The sequence below is a fragment of the Patagioenas fasciata genome, chromosome 12 (assembly GCF_037038585.1).
Source record: "Patagioenas fasciata isolate bPatFas1 chromosome 12, bPatFas1.hap1, whole genome shotgun sequence".
Lineage (NCBI taxonomy): Eukaryota > Metazoa > Chordata > Aves > Columbiformes > Columbidae > Patagioenas > Patagioenas fasciata.
This window is the reverse complement of record NC_092531.1, coordinates 10,448,852-10,468,337: the sequence shown is the minus strand read 5'-3', so window position 1 is coordinate 10,468,337 and position 19,486 is coordinate 10,448,852. Positions and strand designations below refer to the sequence as shown.

General features: G+C 40.6%; 1 protein-coding gene across 2 annotated transcripts in view; it reads left to right on the top strand.

The window, feature by feature from the left end:
- Positions 1-8,529, top strand: part of KLF13 (KLF transcription factor 13) — a 34,754-nt gene extending 26,225 nt beyond the window's left edge. For both annotated transcript variants that reach the window (XM_065847614.2, XM_065847615.2), the window contains one exon: positions 2,904-8,529. In XM_065847614.2, the coding sequence (XP_065703686.1) occupies positions 2,904-3,196 (293 nt within the window). In that variant the 3' untranslated portion in view covers positions 3,197-8,529. The remainder of the gene's footprint in view (positions 1-2,903) is intronic.
- The last annotated feature ends 10,957 nt before the right edge of the window (positions 8,530-19,486 follow it).

Here is a 19,486-nt window from a genome sequence, read left to right as displayed (position 1 = left end):
ACATCAAAGTTAAACATTAATCTCTCTCTTGCACTCAAATGGTTGAGGGCTTGTTTTTTCATTAAACAAAAGCTCCTGTTTATAAACAAGAGAATAGCATAAGTTAAAATATTCATAAATACGTATAAGTGCTATTGAAGGATGACTTTTTTTTTTTTTTAAATAACAGCCAGTCTCAAGAAACAGTCTGCTTGGCTGAATGTTTTTTCCCCAGGATAGTATTTCCTCTCTTGGAGGAAAGCTGCTTCAGTCACATCTCTATTTAACTGTCTGCCCCTCATCCTCCCCACCCAGCCTGCTGATCTGTGTTTCCAAATATACCCTTAATTATGTATATGAAAAAGTAGAAATATAAAAATAGCACACAGTGGCATGTTCAGGTTTCTTGTCTGTTTTCATAACAACATACAATACTGTTTTGCGAAGCAGCAGAACAGATTAAAGATCACAGAAAATTGTTTCTGGCTTACTGTTTCTGGTTTTGCAGCCACTTGTGGAATTCCCAGGATACAAATTACTGCATGGCCTTGGCATATGCTTGAAAATGTCATCTGGGGTTAAACCACGACAAGTAGTTGGGTCTGCGCCACTGGAATGAATTCAGGTGTCAGCACACCTGCATATCTCGCGTACTTCTACTCAGGGAGCACTGCAAGTTTCTTAATGCGCTTTTACAGATATGTTTTCTTTGGACTGGGTGGAGTTCAGGAAGAAGCCAAAACTGTTCTTTCTTGTGTAATTTTCAGTCACGATCAGTTGAGTTTGATTCTTGAATGTGATGTTTTTCTGTCACCTTGTGTAACTCTAAACACAAGTTATGTGATGTCATGCTCTGGCAGAGGAGCTAGAAAGGTTACAGTTTAGTGGGATCTGGAACATGGAAATCCAAACCTATTTGAAATAGTTTAAAAAAAAAAAATACAGTATTCCTTACTTTTCAAGGCATATCTTGCCTGCCTCTCTGAAGAGTAAAGAAGCCTGACCTACTTTTTGATTCCTTTATTTTCAAGCATCTTTATCTTTTGGAGCCTTACCTCTCTTTAAGACCTGCTAGTAATATTCATAATCCACAAAAATACTGCTGCTGCCTAGGCCTTAAGACTTTCAATATAAACACTCACATGCTTGACATGTTCCCTGCAATATCTAAGATATTTGATAACATTTCCACATTAATGTATGGAATCAAATTCTGTAGCTATTGTATAAAGGTAGAATTCCGACTTCAGCATTGCCTAAGGTGGAGTTGAAAGTCTCTATTGTGTTGTGTACAGCAACTTCAATGGTGAAAGCTCTTTGTTGAGTATCACATGTCCATGGGTTATTGCTTATGCAAGAAGGTTGTACTGTGGTTGCATGTTCCCTAATGAGATTAGGCAATCAATTCATATAATCTCTCATTCTGTTGATTGCTTTACTGCCGGTAAAAGGACATTTATATAACTTACCTGCACAGAAAACCACATCCCTTCTGCTTGAGAGATGAGACTGATGACAGACTGAATTTCCATGTGTGGTTTTGGAGCAGCCGCTAGGTCTTGTCTTAATTAATACCCTGCAGCAACTTTGTTCCAGACTGTGTACTAATTTTTTATGAACAATAATGACTCTGATATTTTCACACAAGGCATCCAGCATTTCCTCACAATACAACTTTTCTTTAAGGAGGTATTGCTAAACCTCAGTAAAGCCGAGAATCACTCTAGAGAACTTACTATCACTATAGAGTGATGCCAGCTGTCAGAAAGTGTGTGCAGGGGAAAACCACTTAGCCAAGAACTTAGAGGCACCTACCAAGAAGGTATCAAATCAAGACTAGTGAGGACCGAGGGGAAAAAAATATCTCCTAGGAAGGAGGAGAACAGGAGACAGTAGAGAAATAGTGGAAGAAAGGCCACTTTTTTTTTGGCTCAGCACTTACATCATCACTACCATCATCAACAAAACCAAATCAAGCAGGTGAGTAGGAACCTGAACATTCTCATCCAGATCTGATGTGCAGTGAGGAAAGGGGGAAATAAGTTGTGAAATGCCTTCATCACCTGTTAGTGCTGGATAACACAGATCTTACACAATCCTGCTCTAGAACTTCTTCTCTCATTAGGAACTGGACTGTCACGCCTACTGTTGGCTACCAAATCCTAGACATAGAAAACAGCAGCTGATGCCATGCTAAGTAATCAGCAGAAAAGGTACCATTTTTTGAGCTCACTGGTCCTGCCTTAAGCATAATAGGTCAGGAGTTTTACATTAGCTGTTGATAGAAGGCTGCTACCTTCAATGTGGTACATTTACCTAGCTGCAATACAGGACTCCCTGCCTCACTTCTAAATGAGACACAAGGCAGTGAGCAGGAGAAACCACAGTAGCTTGTAGCAAATGCAGAAAACACAGGTATGGCTGTGGAGAATACAAGGTGAGAGCCTCACATCCAGTGCCTCAAAACTGCCGTTTTGCATTTTCATCATAATTTTTTTTTAAATAGCTGAAGAGAGAGACTACATCACACCTTCTGAACTGCAACATTGAGTCAGACAGACATAGGGACAGCTTGGAAGAATAAATGAATAGTCTATAGAGCTCAGTACAGATACAGATATGTCCAAGTCCAGAAGTAAAATCCAGTGAACTATGAGAGATATAAAAAGTGACATCCAGGAGCCCATCATCCCTGAAGATCTAGTTATCACATAAGGTACCACTGGTTTGATTTACGGTGCTTTCTAATGGGTCGGAATACCACAGTGGCCTCCTCTCTGGCAGAGTGTAACACCTGCTCCATCCAGTTAGCGCCAAGTGGCATCTACCTTGCTCCTGATCTTTAAAATCTAACATTTGAATAAATGAAAAAACATGGAAGACATTACTATCCCTTCTAATCATGCCACGTTTGCTTCCTGCAGGTGAACGGCCTTTTGAATGCAGCTGGCAAGGATGTAACAAGAAGTTTGCTCGCTCCGATGAGCTGGCCCGCCATTACCGCACTCACACTGGAGAAAAGAAGTTCAGCTGTCCTCTCTGTGAGAAACGCTTCATGCGTAGCGACCATCTGACAAAGCATGCCCGTCGCCACGCCAACTTCCACCCAAGCATGCTCAAGAGGCGAAGTGGTAGCAGCTCAAGAACAGGGTCTGTCAGTGACTACAGCCGCTCAGATGCCTCAAGTCCAACAATCAGCCCCGCCAGTTCCCCGTAGACCTACCTGCACTGGATGACAGCACTTTGCCTCTAACACCTAACATGGAGTTTTGTTTGTGTTGCACACATTTTAAAAACTCTGTTGCTTCCCCTCCTCGGTTCCCCTCCCCGCCTTTTTTTTTTTTTTTTTCCCAAATCAGTAAATAGCTGCCTCCCACTGCAATTTTCAGTCAAATTTTCTTTACCCAGCCACTCCGGTGGCTATTCTAACCTCATGGACAGACAAACATACGTGTTCCACTTAGTGATTCCTGCTGTCTCAATATTTCATACATTTTGCAACCATTTACATATCCTCTTGATAATTCTTTATAAGAAAATGAGGAAATCTTAAAAAAGAAAAAAGCCCCACTTAATTCACCTCAGGTGTCCAAGTAGTTTTGTAAGACCAGATTGCACAACATGAGCATACATACATTTACAAATCAACTCTGTTGGATTGTGTCCCCCTTCTCCTTTCTCAGGGATGGATATTTATATTACACAATAATTACAATGAAGACACACCCTAACCGCAGCCTTACTCTGTAAATATATTTGCACTCAGAAGCTTTTTGTTAGATTCTTTCACACACTGGGGAAAAAAAACCAACCAAACAAACAATACAAAACCCAAACCAGTACTGGAACATAGGACCTGACTCTTCCATTGTGTGTTTTCCTGGTTAAATACCTACATTGGGGAGCGTCCGAACAGGAATCTTGCCTTTCTTCAAGCTGCCCTCTGCTTTTGGTAGCAAGCCGTCTTTTCACGTCATGCTGAAGAGGCTCCAAAACCAACTTCCTATTGCAAAAATCTCTGTGCGGATGATAAACTTGTTTGTTTCATGCTAGATAAAATTCTGAGAAAAAAAATCTGAACGAGATGCCTTAAGTAAATAACATAAATCACAAGGAAACATATTTACACTGGGTAACATTTTATTGCAGGGTGGCATGGAATCTCTGAGACATTCTGTCGTCACTCTTTCCAAGTTGTTAAGCTCTCTGCACTGCTTGGTCAGTTTGGGACCAACAGGATATTCAAATCAAACCACACTGGCTTGAACAGTTTTCTTTAATCTTTTTTTCCCTGTTTTTTTTTTAAAACCCAATGAACTATGGAAATAGCATAGCTGAACCAATGCCCACCAAAACCTTTATAAAGGTACTTTACTGTACAGCTGTAACTGAGCAAGAAAAAGCTAAGACATAGTTTCTGTATTCCTGTTGCATCACAGTTGTGGTCACTGATAAAAGGAAGCAAAAATCATAAGATATCTTCTGACTGGAAAAATAAAATATGCATTTTAAAGTTTTAAAATAAAATGTCATTTTAGCTCAGCACTACTATGAGTTTCTCAAAAATACACATACCAGCATAAAGTAAGGTGCTCTTATTTCTGAATAACTGCTTAATAACAAAAAAGGAGTCTTGGCTAGTTTTCAATAATCTGACACTAGGTAGAGCACTAGGAAGTAGATTTTTATGTTTTATATGGTAGAAAATACAGCAAAAGACCAGAAGCATTTTGATGTACTGGAGACCTCATTGGCAACAAATACACTTTCCTTGGTTTGGCTGGGTCTGACGGTGCATATTATAAATTCAGGTCCTTTTGATTCTGGAATTTTTTGGGTTTTCTTGTTTTAAATGTAAGGTATACATGCAATTAACTGTACTATGTTGGAGAGAAACTATGCCAAACCTGCGTTTTGCTATCAAGTGAATGCCTTCACATTTCAAATGAACCTGTATCTTACTTGCTGCTTTGCATTGATTCCATTTTGCAAGTTTTTGTTGTACTGTATGTTAACTGTGAGGCTAATATAGTTTTCCAAGTATTTTCATGGGTACTTCCATAATATTTGTATTATTCCTAATACTCTGGATTCTGTTAGTTGTATGGATAAATACTTAAAGACAGTTCAAAATGCAGGTATTTCAGTATTTTTTCATGTTCATTTCCTTCAGATTTCACTGCTATAAAAATCACAATTTTCCCCTTTTGAATTGGAAGTCATCTGAGGCACAATTCTACTATTTCATTTCACAGAAAATGAAAGAACATTGTAAGGTTGTTTTGCAAGACCACAAATATTATTGAGTTTGTGTGATGAGTTGCCTAACCATTGTGAGTTAGGGAAAAACCAGATCTGTTTGCCTCCATAGATATCCTCTTTCTTTTTAAAATCTCATATACCAAGATACACAACAACCAAGATAACAACTTGATACAATTCAGGTAACAGGAATTCACATTCCAATCATTTCTGTGACTGCTGAAAGTGCTCTTGTGCTGTAGTTAGTAGAGGCATTTAAGATATCTAGCTAAAGGAATTCTACAGGTCAGCTATGTCTGTGCACGTACTTCGAAACAAGTCATAAACACATTTCTCTTTATCGTTATATACCTTAATAGAGGGATATGGGGGTCAGGGCTGAGGGTCGGAATCAAGAGGAGAACTAAGCATCAGCAAAAATCATTGGCTTCATGTTCTAAGTTCAGTTTGTTGTAAAAATCATCTTTTCCAAGAAGAGCGTCGTTTGATCTTTAGCAAAGGAGAAACCACTCCAGCTCATTTATTTAGGGCTTAATAATTCAGCCTGAATCAGTAGGTGCATTGGCAAGCAAGTTGTTTGAATAGCCTGGAGAAAGAATATTCGCACTAGGTTTTATTAGTACTGAGATTATGTGATATAGAGATTATGGGACAACCTATTCTGAGTGACATGAGAACTATGTAATCTTTAACTTAAACAGTAAACTAAGCATTTTATTATATATTACTCCTAGAGATTGCTAAGAGTTCTCCAAGGTTAAGAAGAAAAAAAACAAATTGGTTCAAAGTCAAATTTCCAGTTCAGGCAGTTCACCTAATGAGATGGCTATCAGACTACGTATAGGCAACATAGCTACACCTTCAGAACATTCTCTGAAATTCAGCACAGAAACTTTTTTTTTACATCTTAGGTGTAAATACCTCAGAGTGCGTTAGCCTGACAGTCAAATGACTGTGTTTTAAAATCCTAGCTAGAGTTTCAAATATCGCCATTAAATGTTTAATACATGATAGCTTTAGGATAAAATGATTAATCCCAAACCACTAGTAGTTTCCAAAACTGAATGTGAACAAAACTTCTCTTAATATTTTCATACAGAAAAGAGTGTTTGGTGTTTTCTAGCATCTGCTACAGGCTAGAAAAGAAGCAGAAGCACCAGCAAAGTCATAAGACTCCATTCTCATGATTACTGAGTTTTACAGATATGAGAAGTCTGAACAGCTCCTATTATGTTTTGAAATTGGGTGCTTATCCAAACTAACCTCAGACTTTTACCCTTTTGTTGTTTCACCCAGCAGTGTAACCTAAACCAGTTCCCTGGCATAGCAACAAACATTGCATGCTCAGGAAATGCTGCTCTGGCAAGGTGCAGATGTCTTCAGTTGTCCATCTAGAGCAGCATGCATCTCTCCTTCTGCCTCCTCCCTTCCCCATGCAATCTCTTGAGGTGAATCCCCACACAATCTACAAAATTGCCCTAATTTTCTCTTAATTTCAGAATAGAATAAAAGCTTTATTATAAATATTAAGAACACTCTGAAACTTTGTTTGTTTTTCTCCAGCCACAATTCCAGCTTCTCTAGGAGTTAGGCTTAACTGCACTGCTATAGTAAAAGCATGCAAGTTAAAAATCCTCACTTCACTACCACCACTCCACTCTAAAGATGCTCTTAGAAGCCCTTTAACCCCAACCCATGGCAAAGGCCTGAAGTGCATTAATGGACACACAAATTCAGTTTTCATCCTGCTTCTTAGCAGTCCTGGTAAACTCCTGGCAGCTAGATTTTATTGTGAGAGTTTTTTATATCTGCGAATTAGTCGTTCCTTGCTTTTATAATATATGCATAGTATCTGTTTACATTACGTAACTGCAAAGATATATATTTATAACAAGTCATCAGAAGCCTCTGTTTGATGGTAATACCTAAGGTATCCTGTATGTATCCTACCTTCTTTACTGCATTAACGCTTCTGGTAACTTAGCTATGAGAGTCTCTGTACACCTTTAAAACCTTATTCCCTTCTAGCCAGACATTCAGTGCTTTCCATGTTCCATGCAGCCAGGCAGTAAAAGGCTGTGTGAGGAGCTTACTCATTTCTAGCTATTCACATTCACAACTGCTTTTCTCTAGTTCTTTGCCATGAGTTCTAGAATTTGCACGGTGTGAAGTGCATTGCTGTTTTGGGGAACATGGTTTGTGAAGAAAGAATAAGGAAAATGAACTCGGCATACTTAAAGCTTGCCTTTCCATTGCCATTTGATTTACTGATTTAATCAGGCAATGCCTACAAACTGACTTTCAGGTGCTCTTTTACTCCATTACACCATCTGTTTGTGCATTGGGTGCTAACATATAGTCTATGTCAGTGAATGGTATGATGAACGTTTGTATTTTTAACTCTTTTGGGGATAAAGCTATAGCCTTAGGCAGAAGAACATAACAGAATTAGACTTGTTTACCCCATAAGTCAGAATACAGAATGCAAAAGCCCATCCACTGGTATAGGTTTTATATATATATCTATAAATATTTCTATATATACAGATTTATATAAGCATATGCACATATATAAAAATAAGTATATATGTGTATATTGTGTAGTACATGTGTATAGACATAAATACACAACTGTGTGTACATACTACACACCAAATAATGAAGGGATGTCTACCGAGCAAAAATAGGTATCCATTTCATCATAACCAGTGATGAGTCTGAACCAAAATCCGAGATCCACATGCCATTGCATTTGGAAAGTTTGAACCTAGTTTTTGAGATTTGTGGTTGAGTTTCATCTCTGGTTACAGCTGCAGTTCCTTGTGTCTCTGTGCAGTCTGGAGGACGTGTCTGTGTGCACACGTGCTTTTTCACGAGTGCATGCCTATGTGGGTGACAGAGGATGTGTGTGCCAGTAAGTGTGCGTGTGTTTACAGATATACTTCCAGCTTTAGTGAACTATAATGTTACTGGTGTCATCTTCACGCGTACAGTTTTATCAGCATCACATGAATGCTTCCGTGGGTCACTTTTCAACTCTTTAAATCACTACATTGAAGTATTACAGTTGTACAGTTTTATGTTCATCTATTCTTGCTCTGCTGTAACTTTTTATGTATTTTGTACTGCATAGATTATATATTGTGATAACGTCCTATGCAACAACAATAAGAAAGGAAAGGAAAAAAAAAAGAAAAATTAAAATTAACAACTGTAAGATACCGTCTTAACTTGTATGCATGGTTAGTGACGTTTACATTTTCCAAAATAAAACTTATAACTATGAAACACTGGTATTCTCTTAATTTCCTTCTCTATGTATCAGTTAAAAAGCATCAATTGTTGGTATTTCTGCTGTTTGTTTGAGGCTTGATATCTTTGCTATCTTTAAATTTCACCCAGTGCTGTTGTTTAAAATGGGATTTTTTTTTAATCATTGAAAGTTTCTGTGATGTTTGTTTTGTACTCTTCTCTCCTTTAACTAGTATCTTATAGTTGCATAGTGAAATTCCTTTCTCAAAGCTGGTATATACTGTGTCTTACTTTACAAGATGTTTATGGGATTAATGTGCATGATTTAAAGGTCAGAGAGTCAACCATCCTTTCTTTCAAAGCCCAGTTCTTTACAAATTTCTAAAATATTCTCTGTGAGTAGCAATGTCCTATCAAAACAGTAGTAATTTAACCTCACAGGACCCTAAAATGTTCTTTCCTGATTTTAAAGATGAGGAAATTGAAACACAGGAGGTTCAAGTGACTTTCTCAAATACATGAGGCAATGGCAGATGTATGAATTTATCTTCCTTTGAAAGCAACACCACACACCCAGGAAAACAATTTTGTGCCCTATAATGAATATCTATCTATAGAAAATTATAACTGATTGCAAAAATAATTCAAAACAGTGGGCTACTGTTGAAAGATGAAAGCTAAAATGTCCTTCTTAAGCTAGGGGCAATTGTGGGCATATACTTTAAAATAAGCACGTTTTCTTGTGCATGGGTCATGAAAACTGTTCAGAGCAAGTAACTTGGAGAGCCATTATCTTTAATAGCAGGTTTCCCCATGTATTCATTAGAGTGCTGAACTGTTGGTGTTATTAGTTATCTCTGACCATGTGCCAGTTTGTCTCTCTGTTTGTGTCTGTGATCAGCTGCTATTTTATAACTTACACAGAGGAACTAGCTAAATCACATAAATGCTTAACTATGTTAATGCAGTATCTAATGGATTTAATGCATCATCTGAGAAGAAGATACTCTTTGGGCATGTGGTGGATAGCCCTGACTCTGTTAGTGAATCCTCACTGGAACAGAAGACAAAATGCTCCTGTCCAGCATGAAACCACAGGTTTGTTTCGTTCTCTTCTACTAACTTTAGCATGACGTGGCCTCTCACTGTTTTTTCTCCATGTCTGCATTATAACTGGGAAATCCCAGGCAGAGGACTCCCTGAAGCATTCAGGTTGTGAGAATCCTCAGGCAAAAATCCTGGTAAACCATCTAATACGCAAGTGTGTTGAAGTTTCCTTGCAGACCTTGTGTATCTTGTCTGTCTGTTGGACTTCTTCCATTTCAGAAGTAATTAACATCACCCTACTCCTGACAACCTTTCCCTTTAAGCTTCCTCAGATGTCCTCTCACCCCATTCACAATTCCTAGTTCAACTGTTGCCCCTGAACAGACAGGCTAGGCAGCTGCTTTTTGCTTGTTTGTTCCCACTGAAAGGATGTGACATGTCTAATCTCTGCCACTACCCCGTTTCTCACCCACTTGCTCTATCTGAAATCACTGTTTCTACTGGGGAGAAGGTGAGGGGTCTTTTTTCCCTAGTGCTGGAGAAAGTTGATGCAGACTCTTGTTCCTCTTTTCTGTGAAGGAATGAGTCTGAAGGTTCTTGAAAATACAGGTTGCACAATACTGCTAGGCACTGTTTCTTTATGAAAATAAGCCCTGAAGAGCAGCATTTCTGAAGTCTTCCTACATGAAGGATCCGCCTCATATTTGATAATAGCAGAGGAGTCAAAGATTGTTTTCTAAACTTTCTAGAAGAATGGAAAGAGAAACAAAACCTTCTAAAAAAATATGCCTTTTTAGTTTAAGCATGGAGTTGTTGCCTTGGTACTGTAATAATATGTATCTCCCCACCCAGACACCCACACTCTGAATTGTGTGTGTTAACACAATCTCATCTGCAAAAGAAACTTTTCCTCCTGGGTTGCTACGTGTATGGGTTTCTGTCTTGCCTGTGACTTGCCATTTCCCACGAAATGTTCATAGACATGGTAGTAGTCCATCAGTCCAGAAGAAAAATGATAATACTGCTAGAATTTGGATGGGATTTTCCTATTTACCTGTGTATCATTTCTGGCTTCAAAGTAGTCCACCTCAAGGTTCATTGCCCCAGCTTTTCAAGGAACCGCACCCATGCCATGCTTTGCTAGTTGACTGCAAAAGATTAAATTGACATAAATAAAAGTACAGAGTCAATAAAAACAGAGAGAAGAGTGAGAGCAGATGGAGTTTGAAACAAAAAAGAGAAAAGGACAACAAGTATTTCTAGCAGTGGACCAGAAAGGCTCATACAGCACCAGAATACATGTGGGGTTTCCTAAAGAATTCCAGAGCAAGTAAGCTAGGCAGGCTCTCCAAAGATTCAAGCAGGCAAGCACACATGTCTAGTTAGCTGGCAACACTAGGAGTGTAAAGACAGAGGCAGGGATTATTTTAACAGATTTCTCAATCCGTGCACCAGACAAGGGAGGGGAGTCTGGATGCCCAGACATATGAGCAGCAAGAGGGGAAGAGGGATGTATGAATGAATGCTGGCTTTGGGGGGCCAGATTTGTGCTGTGGACAGCTTGGAGCACAAGACTACATTGAACAAGTCAGGAGAGAGAAAAAAAATAAAAAGAGTGAAGAAAAGAGATCTGAGAAAACCTGATGGGGTTTTAGGCAAGAACAGGCCCCAAAGGTCTGCTCACAAAACCTAAGCTTAGTAATTACCTCACCAATATAAAACAGCTCTAGAGTATAATTGCTGCCTCATCATAATTGTAAATAAAGGATCAACCCGTCCTACCTGGTTGGCACTGGCAGGAGTTAGATTTCATCTTTGGCTCCCACTGGCTGGAACAAACGTTCAACAGGAAAAGAGGGCCTGGCATCAGGGGCTGGGCTGAGAGAGGCTCTGAGATGCCGTTGCTGGCAGGTCCCTGCTGAGCTGACGTGTCTTCTCTGCATCAGGGGCTGAACGTGCCTGCCTGAGCACAGCGCAGCGGGTCTGAGCCTGCTGCCCTCCTACTTGTGAGCTACACCCCAGAGGGTCGCAAAGGCTCACTCTGCACAGGGCGGCTTGTTCAGAGCTAGCCCAACTGTTCTTCTCAAGACCTACACAGAATGACTGGGACATCTCCCAGAGGGACAGTGCAATATGTCGAGTTGGTGGATGGGACAACACCACTGAGAAAAAAGGCTCAGTTGAAGCACAAGAGTGATGGTGCTGGTCAGGGAGAGTTTCAGGAGTATGGCAGCACAGTGAGAGGAATGAGATGAAAAAATGTGGGAAACATTAAAGGTGCAATAAATGGGGAAGGTAAGGTAAAAAGGGGGAAAATAAGCATAGAAAAATGAGAAAGAAGTACAAGGTAGGGCAATTTTGTGTAATTTTCTAGAAAGAAAAAGGCCCAAGGTGCAAAATCCAAAAGGGGGTCTAGAGGAAGGAGTAAGATAGCTCATGTGGTAGCATTTCCAACAGACTAGAAGGTAAGGCATGTCTTTGCGTGATAAACAGGACCGTGTGTCTTTAAGAGACGAATGTTTGTGTTTTCCCATGCTCTCCTATTGTGGAAATAACTTTGAGTCATTTGTCTGATCCTGGAGACAAACTGAACCGACCAAAACATAACTAAACACAATAGCAAGGGGAAGAGAGAAATTCCTCCCTCCCCCTTCCACCACACACGTGTTTTATGTCAGCAATGGGAGTGCACTCAAAGCCTCTGAGTGGAAGAGAAACAAGGCACAGACCAACAGTGTTGTTTGGTACACATTTTTGGAACCAAATTAATCTTCACCACCACTGCATAAACAGTTAAAACATGAAAGCCACTCTTCCGCAGTCTGTTACTTTTAACTATTTTATCCAGTCTCTTTGGTTAAAAGTCTTACCTGCTAGATTTTCCACAGACAGTAAACGGCAACAGGAATTTTTCTAGCTTTTTTAAACTTCAAAGCTTTGCCCTCCGAAGACCCTGCAATTTTTCTCTCGAGCCTCGTTCCCCACCCTCTGCAAAAAAATATGTCAGCTGGGGACTCTCTCACAAAATACCACATTTGGAAGCTCACATACATCAAAAAATCAGCCTCACAACTATGATCTTCTCAGGGGAGTAAAGAGAGGAGCACCACACAAGTGGCTGGCTCCAAACCCAGGCTGTATCGAGACCTCCTGTACCAAAACGCAGAATCACCACTGATCAGAACCGAGATGAGCCCATTTTCTCTGTTTCTTCCACTAGCCTCTATTACTGTCCTGAGAACTCTCTCAAACCCATTGATATTGCTGACTATAAGGTCCCATGAAGTTTCAAGGCCTCACAGGTTTCGTTTAAAATGCGGCCCTTATGTTGACTTTGCAAGTCGTAAAACAAATCCCAAGCTTTCTACCTCTGGGGCCGCCATACAAACTGCTGTTTTCAGCCTGCTGGGAGGAAGAGGATGACTGACAGGAAGAAAGAAGAAGAAAGTTTCGTTCAGGATTGCCGACGCCTCCTGTGCCACCGCAGCGAGCCCTGCCCTCAGCTCGCTGTTCCGGGCCGAGGGAGACGCCTGCGCTCCCGGGCAGCAGGCGTGGGCTGGCTGCAGAAGGCAGAGCAGGTTGGCAGATCCCTCAAAACAAATGACCTACTTCTACCTTCCTCCCTGCAAGAGAGGAGTCACCCACCGGCGCTGAGGGTTTGAGAGCAGCCACAGCACTCCCCAGCCTTTGCAACTTTCCCTACAGACTGGGCAAGGGATGGTTTCCCCTTCATGTGCCCTCGTAAGCAGCTGTACTAAACAACCCGGGTGAGCAAACAAGAGGCAAGCCCAGGAAACAGGAAGATTGTGGAGGGTGGGAACACACAAACAACAAAACTGGATTAATAAATCAGGCTTGGCTGTTGGTTTCCCTGTAAGAAACATTCCATTATGGCTCCACTGGATATTTTTGGACTCTGTCTATTTTTAGGAGGGATAATTAATGCTGAAGGAAATGAGGAAAAAATAAAGCTTGATGTCCAAGAATGGAAAAACGGGGATCCTCTACAAAATCACTATGATTAAGGAGGACTAAAGAGGAAGGGTTACATTTCAGGAGTAAAAATATGCTACAAGACACTGTAAAAATTGTATGTTACATGGTGTTTGCTAGGAGAGGGGAAGCATTTCAAGGAGACAGTGCTTCACCACTTAACAGTTATTAAAAAGGAGTGAAGGCACAGCTGAATGCCCGGCTTTAAAGCGCAGCTGCACCCTGGCTGTGGTTTTGTATAGCTCTCAGCTGTGCTGAGGCTCCCAGCTTCCTTGCGTGTTGTGATCCGGCTCTGGGAGGGGCTGGCTGGGACCTCGAGAACAACTGGCACAGGCTCTGCCCAGTTCTGCGCATGAAGTTACACAGTCAGAGGAAAGTCAGAGCCAAGTTACGTAGCACTCTCACCAGGCCCTTAAAATAATCTGCCTGAAGTACAGGGATATTATAAGGCTAGCAAATCTGTTTGATGAATTAAGATGGGAGGTTCTCAGGAAAATTAAAAAAAAAAAAAAAGCCCTCTTGGCTATGGAGCCAAATCACGATGGAACAATGTGTGCAATGCTTTCAAAATTCAGCTATTATTTTTACTGATAGCAATGGTTTAGATTCACATCCCTCAGTCTTACCACACAGCCTTCTATCAGTGTTAATGCTAACATATCCTGTGGAAGAAAAACCCCTCTCCTCACTCCTCTTTTGTTCATGTGTTCACATCCCACCTGACTTTGAAGAGCAGCTGCTTCAGAGCAGGGCCTCCTTGCTTGCTTGCCCAGCATCTGCTGCACAGCACCTTGCACTCAACACAGACATGAAGCATCTTCACCTTCCTCCAAGAGAAAACGCTCTGGGTCTCTACTATCCAACCACCATCCACATTCACCATTACATACACAAATTTTTATACTGAGGGATCACCCCATGTTAGACCAAGCCCAGACTGTAAATTCCTGACACCACAGGAAACATTTGTGTGGAACACGTCAGGGGGCAGCAGTCACTATTAAAGCAACGTCTCCCTTTTAGGTGCCTCTAAAATGTTGCCTCTGCTTTGGGGAGTGTCACAGAAAAACAATCTTTTTAACTCAGAACCGCCATTTTCTGTAAGGATGACTGTGGTATGGGAAGGGTTGTTGCTAGGAAAAATCCCTGGGAATTATTCAGTACAATATCCTAATCAAACCTTTCCTGCCTGGCAAACACTTGCCTCAGTGTCTCTAATTACACAGAACCTCTTTGCAAACCTGCTGGATGAAGCTCTGTTTATTTTTAAGCTCAGAGAGGTAAGTGTCATCTCCTGTGACTGATAATACAATTGGAAGAATAATGACATGCTACAAAGTGTCTGTTCTAATGAATAGCATTTCTATTTTTTAAGAAGTGTGACAGGGTAATTACCATTTTAACTACTTGGTGTTAGGCACATTTTAATGATATGAAGCACTACACAGTAAAACTGATGCGGAAGCGTTTACATTTTCTATTTGCTTTCAATTACTTTTGACAATAAAATGTTATGGCAGTGTTGTCCACAAATCTTAGAAGCCCAGATTCGTATTTATGTACAGTTAATGAGTTCCTGGCTTCTCTGATAGTTTCCTCAAAAAAACAGAGTCATTGTCTGAACAGCAGAAGCCAAAGGCAAAGCAGAGTGGCTGCAGTACAGGTTTTATCAGTTATAAAAATACACAGCCCCCCTTTGACTGTCCACATCTAAGCCACAGGCGCAACAAATACCTCAAAGGCCATCAGTCAGCAATAGATTTAGTTGCCACATGGAAAATGATCTGAGTTCATCCAGCTCTCGGGTGACAAGTACCTAATGACAGCCACTGCCATCGGCACCTGTGGGCACCTCACAGACACTCGTGTGGAGCTGCACGACCGCAGGATGGGCACCTTCCTCCTCAGCCAGATTCTGCTCTGGATAAAAGATCTGGGCGCTGAAGCAGAATTAGCACAGCCCTGCCTTACAGATGCCTTCCTTCCGTCACGGATGTGCCCACTCCCTCAGCCCTACAAATCATAACATGCTCGGTAATATATTAACCAGCCTTCTGCAAAGTGTTGGTTCCTATATTAAAAGCCAGCTAGAATGTGGAACGTCTGGAAAACTATCAACACAGGTGATGTGTCAGCTTTTTGAAAAGAAAGGGCTACAGAGCTGTTTAAATTCTGTTGAAAAAGTCAGAGTCATTGGTTATTTGATGTAGTCACACATCCATGATTTGAGTTCATGTTTGGAAACAACTTCCTCTTTTCCTTGTAATTTCTTAAGCTAAAGTTTTCTTTAAAGAAGAAACTTTGTACACAAACCTTCTGCTAATATTAAAAATCCCCTAAATGGTACATTTGCCAATTTCATGTTTTCCTGGAATACTGTGCAGAATGCAAGAAATAAATAACGGATTTTGCAACCAACTCTGATACCAAATTAAACTCATGATTCTTCTGTGTTGACATAAATTATGCCGTTTGGAGAACTTTACCCATAAGCACTGCAAAAAGAAAGAGGAATTTCCCCCTGCAGTTACATTCCTATCACTTGCTATTACACTTTTGCAACAACCTAATAATTCCAATGTTTTGTACTTAATTTCAAATCCAGCTTGATTCTAGAGCAGAGAAATCAAAACTCCTCCCAATTGTCTAGGCAGGATTTTGGACTTCAAATCTAACAACAGGACTCTTGCATGATGTTTGCCAGTGTCCAAAACTACTGTGCTGGGGACACGTAGCACAACAGAAAGGGCATATAAAATGGCAGTTGTGAAGATGTGTCTTCCTGCACTGTGGCACTCACTGTGGGGCAGGAGGAGCTGGGGACATCTTGGGGCAGCTCACACAGCTGAAGAGTGGCCAGGCCAGAGCGGGTGACAGACACCGAGCTGGCAGCAGCATCTGCCTCGCGAGGAACGAGACTTGATCTAATGCAGTCTCAAACAGCACGGATACTGACTTGAGGGAGCGAGAATCACCTGAGAGGTTTACCAACACATTTCACAGGGCCAGGCTGCATACTCCCTCTCTCTGTGCCAAAGAGCTTATTTGCTGCTCCTACGCATCTTACATAGGCAGGGCCTTATGTAGGCAGCTTGCTCTGGTCTGCCTATGGTAAATATATTCACATACTGACTAATTAAAATGTATTAATAACTGGGTCCTACACTAGCAACTGTCTTTTGCTCCTCTTCCTTCCTACTCACTTCAATTCAATGATCAGGGATTTTTATTATAATTGGCAGGTAAAGTCTAATGTGTCGTATTTTACATTTTGAGAAAACTTGACTATACCATGACTTACATGCTGTTGAATCTTGTGTAAGAGGTATGGATCCTTGCGTCTGCCTTGCTTTTTTTCCAGTCACTCCAACAGTTTTCAGCCTTCATGGGGATCCTGAAGATGATTCGCTCTAGAATGAAGAAAGTAAATCCAGTATTATTCTGCACAGCACCGAGACACATTGCTTTTCTGTTCAGATGGTTCTGTGGCCTTCTTGAATGAACAGAGTGACTTAGCATTTTTTTGTGCAGAAAGACAGTATTTTCATCTTGCAAATGTAAAATGGGGCATAACAGAGGGAGGTGAGGAACCCTTCAGGAATTTCTCCAGCCCCAGCAGCTCCTGCTGCTGCTGTGGCATTATTATCCGCTCCCAGGGTAGCCCTGTAAAGTCTTTCTCCATCATCCCTCCTAGGAGACACGCAGCTGGCATGCCAGCCACATTTTCTACTTCTGTTTTAGGATCCCTATGCCTGAGTTCTCCACGCTACCTGCTTCTGGCCTTCTGGTTTGATTCTACATTATTGACCCTGAGGGGCAATACCTGCAATGCACTCTCCATGTACAGTGCGTCCCTGATCTGTGATTCATTCTTCCCATGTGGTAACTGTGATACAGATGCTTTTCAATGGGGCAATTCCCTTGATGTAATTTCTGATGTACACTGAAAACAGACAAGGGAGAATCAGCCCCTACAACAAGGAGAAATTAACTTTTTTCCACATGACTGGTACTTGCTCTCAATTAGAGTTTTATAGCTATGTTAGGTCACCCAAGCCACTTTCATTTTGCTTCCTCTGAGTTAACAACATTAACAGCTCTTTTTTTCAGCAAGGCATCCAAGTGAGGAGGGCTTTTGGGGAAAGGTACTGGATTTGTTCTTTAAAATGCTCTTTATTCTTGCAAATGTAGTTACATGAAGAAAAGCACTGCAATTGTCAGTAGAGGGAGTCTTTCAAATGTGGTGACAACTCAGTGGGATGCATAGATTTATTTCAGGAGACCACAGGAAGTAGAACACAAATCTATAAAGTAAAATCGAGTGTGTAATGACATATGGTTGATTTTGTAAAATCTTTTTGTTTTCAAGCTAGCTACTTACTGAACTATTTGAAGTATTAAAATCCAGTCAGAAAACCCATATATGATACACTTTTTAACAGTTCTGGCTACAGAGCTGTGCTCTAGTTCTAGGGCGAAGCTTACTCAGTCAGTAACCTTTCTTGAAATGTATTGATCTTACAAATGGCAAGGTTTAGAAATCTGACTCACACGGGGGCTACAAAAAATGCTGCTTTTTTAGAAATATTTTCTAGATACACATGGAATTGAAGTGAGCTGTTTGCACAGAAATCAAACAAATGAAAATGAAAACAAAACCTTTTCCTGTAGAAAAGATGACAATATTAGGAGTAAATCGTGTAAGTTTTTAATAGATTTGAAGTTACCAGAAATCAACTGGAAATGCTACTTAGGTTGGTGAGAAAAAACATGCCACAGAAGAAAATTGGACTCACTTGTGAGAAAGCTGACAGGCTGGGGAGAATTCCTTTTTATCAGCTCTCTGCAGATGGGGGCTATTTCCTCTCTTTTCAGTAAGAAATCAAGTTTTTACTCTATGCCATTAAAAATAGGCATCTATCACCAGTTTTCTGCAGCCTTTTCAGAGGGTGACCCAAAGGAAGTCATTATTTGCTAACACTGGTCTTCCTCTTTAAAACTTTTTATAAGAGACATTAGCAACAAAAAGCATAAATTAAAACGCTATTTTCCAAACTTCTGGATTCCCTGAACACTCATCCACGATGGTTCTGAGCACACAGTGAAAAGGAAACAAATCTCCCAAACAAGCGGACGGAATTCAAATGCTTGGATTTCATTCAGGATGCCAGTCAGGGAGGCTGACCCATGCTAGATTTCAGCAAGTAAAGCCTTATGTTACTTTAATGTCCTTCCCCCAGGGAAGCTGCGAAGGGTTTCATGAGTGTAAATTCCAGTTCTGCAAGCAAGTCTGCCCTGCATTTTCCTGAAGGTCTCCTGGAGCTGATAATGCTCTGGAAGGATTCAGGAGTGTGATCATATTGAAAAATCGCATGATTGTGGCCTTTAAGTCAATAGAAAAGGAGTACACAAGAAACATTTCACATACCACTGCAATAAAGGTAAAATAATTCCAGTATCAATCGGCCAGGCAGATAAATTTAATATTACAATATCCTTATATTTAAAAACCATATGCCCATAAACTAGTCATGCCAGTGAGTTAAACTCTTCAGCAAATGCATGGATTTGAGCAACTCCGTAACCTCTACTGAGTGACGTATGTTGACCCATAGCTTCTCTTCTCTCTTTAGGTAGAGTATGTTTGCACCAGGAAGAAAGGACATTGCAATGGCAGGTTGGCCTATTAGTAGATGGAAATCTTTGCGATCTGCAGAACAGGTAGGCACGTTCAAAGATTTTTTTTATCTTCCTCCTCGCCCCCACTATTTTACTATCTGGTTTATCCCCAATTCAAATTAAAGGTTATGTCAAGCAGCAGCTGTCAAAGGTAAACACACACCGTGAACACAGGCAAAATAATAAAATGGTCAATATGAAACTTGAATCAAAAGTGCAAGAAGAATAAAATAAAAGAGTCAGTATTATAAAAAATAGGCCCTTTCAGACCTTT